Below are 7,540 nucleotides of genomic sequence, written 5' to 3'. Positions count from 1 at the left end.
ATGGAAATTCACAGTGAAAACTGTATGTTTGTATCTATAACTTTATCTATTATCAGTTTCCTGCTCTACACATCGTCAACATGCAAAAAGAAAAGCTGTGTGAACAAACGAATCCATTACTACTTACTTACTAACAGACTTACTCTCTGTATAATGTGATACAATCCACCTGCCTCTCTCTTTCATGCCTTATGCTGCCCTCTCGCGGACACATCCAAAACTACATCTTCTCCCATAATGCACTTTATCGTTTATTACCCATCAGTCCCTGCTGCGAATTCTATGTACCAGTCAAGATGGCGGACAGAATAGGTAAAACGGCGTGTCCTCTGCAGAAATAATGTCATTTTTGTCTCTGTTATGTGTTTCGTTGTTGGTATATTTTACATGTTCACAGCCGGAGTGTGTTGATGTGTCAGACGGACCCTCAATGAGTCACTTGCGGGTTTTTGTTTGACTGAAGGCCACGTTGAATCCTTTGAGTCACGTCAAGGACTTTGCGTGTCATTGCCGGTTTTCACTTATAATTAATCCAAGAGCCGCTTTTTCCCGCATTTCACTGTCAAGTTCACCGACGTTAAAGTCTTGAGTTGACCTGCAGGTTGAATGAGGTTTTTACAAATGAGCTGTCTTTGCGTGTTTACGTTATGTAACGGTGTCTTTTGGTTAACCTAGCTAGCACGGTAGCCCGCTAACAGCGCCGACACCAAACTCTTAAGATTAGCTAAGGTAAATTTTAGTTTAATGAAGCTTTTGAAATAAAACAGTGTTTTGAACAGTGGGCCAAGACTGTTTTAGTCGTAATAACCTTTTTAAAGCTGCATCTGATAAATGTCAAACGTTGTGTCTCAGTGGAAAGTTTAACTCCAGAGGTGGAAAGGCACAAGCAAGTATATTGCTATATGCATTCATGTAGATGAAGTTATTTAGCAAAAGCAGACAACGTTGTTTGCTACTTTGCAGGATTTAGGGCTGCAACTAATAATAATTTTCAGTATCGATTGTCTGCTGATCATACTTTTGCCTATAAGTTAGTCTAAGATGCCCATCACAAGTCGTCAGAGTCCGAGGTGACTGCTTCAGTTAGTCAATAACACTTGAGACAAATTAAAGCCACAATTATTGAAATTTTAAAAGTTGGATCGAGAAAATGTTATGCAAATCTGTTTTTATAGTTATTTAAGCAATCAATTATCAAAGTTTTCTGTTCGGCCAATCAGTAAAGTGACCTGTCATCCTAACTCTGGCAGGTTTCCTGTGAAGCTGCAAATATTATATGATCTAAGGTTGACTAAGTGCCTCCTCGTGCAAATCAGAGCACACAACAGAGCTCCAGCATGTTTTCCTTATTCTGGACAATGTGTAATCAAGCTGTCTCCTGTTGTCTCTACTGCTGCCCAGTTCCTGTTGCTGAGAAGCGACTGATGGATGTGAAACTGAATGAGATGGGGAGCTGGCTGGGACGTCGAGACTTCACTCCCAATGGCATCGCCTCAGGAATCCGCAATGGTGAGGACACATGGAAAAACTTTACAAAAAAAATAAATCTGTTTTGATTTTGATTCCTCGGCTTCAGCTTTCATTACAGGAAAGGAGGGCAGCTTTCCATGTAGGAGATTTGTGACTGTCTTTATGCTAAATATTCAGGGACCACACAGTATGTTGTGCTTTCGTTCATGTCAGCATGCACAACTCAACTGCTGCCACTTGTCTGTTCAGCATTTTGGTAAAGGGCAGATCAGGGGTCGTATTCACAAAACATCCTGAGGCTGACTACCAGTTGGGAATTATTGATGAGAAATTTAAAAAAATAAGATGACATCAGTCCCAACTTCAGGACTCCCAGGTCTTCTAAAAGTATTTCAGTATTTTAACCCCAAAACTAGTTTGTAGGTCAAAAACAAGTGATTTTCTTAATCACAGATTGCATATCCCTTTTCCCATGTGTATATCCCCTTTCAACATGTCCACTCACATGTCAAAATCAGTGCATGTAGCATTTGTATTGAGGTCGTGACGATATTGGGATGACCCATGTTGTCTGACTCTCTTCAGCTTTGTTTTATTGCCCCTCTCTCTTCCAGCGAGCACGAGATACTACAACAAGTACATTAACGTGAAGAAGGGGGGCATTGGCGGTGTAGCTATGGTCCTGACTGGCTATGTGGTCCTGAGCTACATATGGGAATACGATCACATCAGTAAGCAATGCATACACTCGCTTACCTTCTCTTTGACGCTCCAACCTTTACTATAAAGTTGTTTTTCTTAGCTAGTATCTCACTAATGTGGAAAAAAAAAATATTTATACTTACTTTAAACATCCTCTTCTTCCTTTGTCTTCTCTTCCAGAACATGACCGCTGGAGAAAGTACCATTAAGCCCCTTCAGCAGCCATCAGACCTTCAGGGGTTGAACTTGAATCTCTTTCGTCCCCTTGCTCTTGCTACTCTCAGCTCTGTGTTGAATATGTGACTGTTGTGACCAATAAACAATACTAAGATTTAATATAGGAAATCATGTTTCTCCGTGTGTGTGTGTTAACATTTCTGCTTTCTCAATGGTTGCAATTCAACTGCCAAGAAGTGTGTAGCCATCCTGTATGATAACATTTAGTGACTTGAACACAACTACAAAAGGTAAATCTAACATTTATTTGTACACACTGTACAGATTGTGAGAATATGTACTGACTGTTTCCACTGACTGCCAACACAATAATGAAACGTATCCTCTGAGATGCCTTCTTTTAAACTGAGCCAAACTGCTGAATCCCTCACATATCCTCTCAGGTAAAATTTGACTGATCTGTGTATTCAGATTTGACAATACGTGTGTTTGAGAAAAACCACAAATGTGTAGTTGCCGTTAGAAAGGGTATGTGAAGTGAGAGGAACTGAGGAGTTTCAAGTACAATACAAACCATTGCAGCGTGGATTTGGACTGGTTCATTACAGTAGTTTGAGTAAAAAAAAACGGCATTAATATACATTCCTACTGACAAGTCTGTTTTCCTTTTAATTTCATTCACTAGAATTAGAATAGAAGCACTGGTGTGGTGTCACTGATGCAGTCACATGACCCAAGGAAACAAGAACATCCTGTAAGAAGCAGCAACATGTTATAGCACTGCCCCTCTGTTGGACCCTGGGTGTGATGTCTTTCCCACTGCCCGTCAGTATAAAATCACCTTGAGGTGACAAGACAGTGGCAGTTAAAGTCTTTAAGTTGAACTTCAGCCTTTGGAGCAAAGGGGGGGGGGGGCTCCTCTCATCTCCTCCACTCACAACAGGAGGACTGCGCTACAGCACTGTGGTGACCTCAAGGCTGAAGGTTACTGTCCGCTCAGGAAGGCGAGGTGACCTTTAGTGCATTTGTTGGCATAATGACCCTTCTCACCACACTACAGACACAGGAAAGAGAGGAACAAAGACATTTGTTTAATGGCTACAAAAAGCAATAGAAAGCTGGGAAGAGTACAGGAAAGATGGAGTGTGAATATTCAGTAGAAATAAGCATTATTAGATTTAAGTGTGTTCATCTTGGTGCAGAAAGCTTAATTGTTTCAGCTCTATCCCACATCAGGACTAACTAAGAGGGTTTTGATTGTGATACATAGTTTTACATTAAAACCACGTAGTGATGTCAGATCCTTAAAATGTGTGTTGTGGTTAAGGTGTTAATCATATAACTTAATAAATTTATAGTATCGTTGTAAGGCTCACCATACTCAATTTTACCAAATCACAGAAGAAAACCCTGATTTTTAGATCACTCACCTTGTAGCAGGTGACCTGGTCCAGTGGCCGGGGCCCTCTGTTGCCGCTCATGTTGTTTTGCTGAATTGAAGACATCTGTGTGTGGTTCTGCGGCCGCTGGCCTGGACTGGAGTTGGTCAGCTGGATTAGAGAGAGCGACGAGCGACCGATGGTAGGCACAGGCTGCGGCAGGAGACGAGTAAAGAGAAATCGTTTTTTTCTTCTGCTGTTCAGCCACAAAGTAGCAGGTGTATCACTTACGCATACGTGTGTGTGTGTGTGTGTGTGTGTGTGTGTGTTTGGGTGTTTGTGCTTGTAACCGCTTACCTTTGTCTGGTTCTGGGTTTGCTGTGGTAGAGGAGGCTGTTCAGAAGCTCCCATAGGCAACTCAAAACGAGGGCTGTGGACAAATATCTCACTGTTAAATCTGCATAGCTGTAAGGTTAAATCTCCAAATATTTGTATTATATATTACATAGTTCATCCCATAAATGAGAGAGAGAGAAAGAGAAATTGCAAAACCTAATTCTAAGGCAAGCTAAAACAAGTCATAAGTGGTGTGATACCCCACACACAAAATATATAATAATAAAATAATAATAAAAAAGGACAACATACTGCATAAATTTACAGGATTTTCCTTCTGGACAGAAGCCCACCAGGTAGTTCACACAGATCACCCTCCTTGTGTGTCTGTGTCTGCAGTCAGGACCTGAAACAGAAGGTGAGAGACGGATAAAGCAGGGGAAGACTGTGTGTACAAACAGTGTGTTTATTATAGTTAGACTGTCAGTGTCCACTGCTGAGCAGGACGTACCGTGTTTGCAGAAGCCTCGGTCATACCAGGGACAGTCTTTGATCTTGGACTCTGGATCAATGTGCAGGAATGGACATTCCTTGTTGCTACACTCACCTGCGAGGGTCAACACACAAATGGGGAGACAAACAGGCACGAAACATTAACAGGATAATTCGCTCTGCGTGCAGATCAACAGTCACAAGGCGAATGCAGTCATCGGGCTCATCTGCATGATTTTATGGAGCACGGAGTTGACGAACCAAACTTGGAGTAGAAGTAGCATTCAGGCATCTTGGTCATGTCGTATTCATGGAGAAACTCGCACTGGTCTCCCTTCTTGCACAGTCCTCTGAGCCAGTGCTTACACACCACCGTCTTCTCTCCGCTGATGTGGCGGAACGGACACATCCCACCTGGAAACAAAACACACGTTACAACAGACCTTCCTGATGCGTGCCCCCTGGGCAGTCCGTGTCTTGTCGATTGCTAATCTTTTTTCACAAACAGTGAGGGTTAGTTCATCACGATGCATTTCTTTTGAAAGTTAATTTGTTAATTTTCATCTCTTCAAGAGCTCTACAGAGATCTAGTTGATGATTTTCAGTTACTGCTCATTTAAAAGTGGCTACTTCCTGCTGCTCTTAGTAGTAAAAGCTTTCCACATACAGGATTTTATTGTGAAGGAACTACAGGAAATAGGGTTGACAAAAACTTCTGCTCCCCATGGATCTTAGAACAAGAATGAATAAAAAGGCTTTTATTTGGGGATTTATTTTTTTTTTTGTATCTTTACTATTAATATGATTTTCTCTGTGGGTTTTCCTGGTCTTGGTTATATATTTTATCATATTGTTATCAATGGCTTTACTTAATGTTATTTTAATGTTTGTTTTCAGCCAAACATTGTTTTTTAGTGACACACGTTGGGCTGCATCTTTGGACGAAATGTGTCAAACAAATGAAGTTCTTCTTCTTGTTGTTATTATCATAATTCTAATTAATATTATTATCATTGTCAGAGCCAGGACCCCTGTAACAAACCATCAAGGGAAAAATTCCCCTTCTTTTGCTGATAAGGAAAGAAGGCAGGAAAACCAGTCATGCTCAGGTTTACTGTTCATTGTGAAAGTGTCCCAATCCATGAAAAAAATATGAGTATTGGCCTGTTTGCTTTCTTTCTTGTATAGCTTTAATGACTTGTCTTCATCAACCAGTCCTACTGTAGACTTCTATTTATAGTATTTCTGATCAGCTTATATTTGAAACAAGAGAAGTTATCCTGACTTGAAAAAGGCTGATGACTGCTGACGTGTGTTACCAGGTATGCTACCAGGTATGTTACCAGGCATGTTACCAGGTATGTTACCAGGCATGTTACCAGGTATGTTACCAGGCATGTTACCAGGTATGTTACCAGGTATGTTACCAGGTATGTTACCAGGTATGTTACCAGGTATGGGAAGTCTAATTAAACGGTGATCTGGGCTGCATTATGGGAAATGTAGAGTCCAGTGTTTTTGAAGCTTGGCTAATACTACAGGCCTAAATGTCAGGATACCTGCTGCTTCACTCTTGAGTCTTGACTCCTTTGTGGAAGTGAAATGCTAAAGTTCTCTTTCAAAAGCAATTTCTCACACTACTGATTTCACAACAATCAGCTGACTGTATTTAGCTAACTTATGTGTGTGACTACTGTAAATACAGCAAACAGGCAGCACAACGGGAGGGCTGCTGAAATGTCATGTTGTCATGTTACCTTTCACACAGGCTGCTCTCATGAAGAACTCACACACAGCAGAGCCAGATTCTGCAAAGGAAACATTAATACAACCTCAGTACGAGTAGTGGCACTTTGGGTACAAACAGCTAGCATGAAAAGTGACAACTCGCCGTTAGCTACCGTCAGTTTTATTGTTAACTCTAACGTTTACCGACAGCGGCTAACTACTAGCTAGCATCCGAGCACTTACTGTCCATGCCGGGGAAGGGTAGAGGCTGTGCTCCCAGCTGCTGCTGCACAGCGAGCTCCAGGTCAAACTTGATGTGATCCACGTTAGCTAGTAAGTCCTGCATGTCTGCGTTAGTTCGTCGCTCTCCGGTCAGAGAAATCTCAGTTTCAGTTGGCTAGCTTGAAGTTGTGCTAGTTAGCTACAGCTAGTGTGCCTTCATCAGCCAGCTAAAGCGGCCAACGAAGCTAGCGAGGCTAACCGATAAGCTAAATAACGATCAGCGGACTTCCTGATGAGAAACCGCGCTGTCTGCTGTTCTTTGTAGCTTTATGTTTTAAAGAAACGAGCTCAACATCGGTCGCTCTGAAACTTTTAGTTGGTCACGAACTGCTTCTTGTTCTCACCGGTGGACGGATGGAGGCGCGCAGACTGACCTCTGACCTCTGACCTGACAGAATAAGGCAAGACTAAACGATCGTCGAGCGGTTTTGGTAAAGGCGCGATGATATTATAGTACACACGTTACATTTCTACTGATTTAACTCATTTATTCAATTAATATCTTAATAATATTTATAGTAGAAATTAACACTGTAAAACATACTTTTTTAGAGATAAATTATTAAAAACACGTGTACCCCACTTAAATAATAAAAACAAGGTCTGTTATTTTTTATGATATTTAGATTTTTTCCTCATCTTTTTAATACATTTATATATAAATACATTGATGTTCGACACATTTTTCATATTGGATTGAGTGTTTGTTTTACATTGTAACCTCTGCTGGCTGCCAACAATAAACTGATGAAGGAATAATTTGTATTTTTATGTTACAACAGTTGGGAACTATTTTGTTATCTCTGAGATTCCTTAATCATATTTTAAGGAATTACTGTTTTGCATTTAGAACTTGATGATTTTGTGGATATCACCCAGTACAAGAAATTCTCCGAAATAAAACGTAACGACACATTTTAACCCTTTCATGCATGAATTATGATTCAGTCAGGATTTTTTTTACTAAGTGTTTT

General features: G+C 40.8%; 2 protein-coding genes across 2 annotated transcripts; one reads left to right on the top strand and one right to left on the bottom strand.

Moving 5' to 3' along the window:
- The first annotated feature begins 266 nt into the window (after positions 1 to 266).
- Positions 267 to 2,517, top strand: atp5mf (ATP synthase membrane subunit f). Its single transcript, XM_070848292.1, has 4 exons — positions 267 to 312; positions 1,402 to 1,509; positions 2,085 to 2,201; positions 2,353 to 2,517. The coding sequence occupies exons 1-4, from the start codon at positions 297 to 299 to the stop codon at positions 2,379 to 2,381; spliced, it is 270 nt and encodes an 89-aa protein (XP_070704393.1). The 5' UTR covers positions 267 to 296; the 3' UTR covers positions 2,382 to 2,517.
- A 136-nt stretch (positions 2,518 to 2,653) lies between these two features.
- On the bottom strand, positions 2,654 to 6,927 carry cpsf4 (cleavage and polyadenylation specific factor 4). Its single transcript, XM_070847951.1, has 8 exons — positions 6,528 to 6,927; positions 6,314 to 6,364; positions 4,818 to 4,970; positions 4,576 to 4,671; positions 4,377 to 4,470; positions 4,086 to 4,158; positions 3,780 to 3,941; positions 2,654 to 3,403 (listed from the first exon to the last, which is right to left on the bottom strand). Exons 1-8 carry the CDS (start codon positions 6,628 to 6,630, stop codon positions 3,335 to 3,337), a joined length of 801 nt encoding a protein of 266 aa, XP_070704052.1. The 5' UTR covers positions 6,631 to 6,927; the 3' UTR covers positions 2,654 to 3,334.
- Between the last annotated feature and the right edge of the window lie 613 nt (positions 6,928 to 7,540).

The sequence above is a fragment of the Pempheris klunzingeri genome, chromosome 17 (assembly GCF_042242105.1).
Source record: "Pempheris klunzingeri isolate RE-2024b chromosome 17, fPemKlu1.hap1, whole genome shotgun sequence".
NCBI classification, from domain to species: domain Eukaryota; kingdom Metazoa; phylum Chordata; class Actinopteri; order Acropomatiformes; family Pempheridae; genus Pempheris; species Pempheris klunzingeri.
This window is presented reverse-complemented; position numbering and strand designations above follow the sequence as displayed.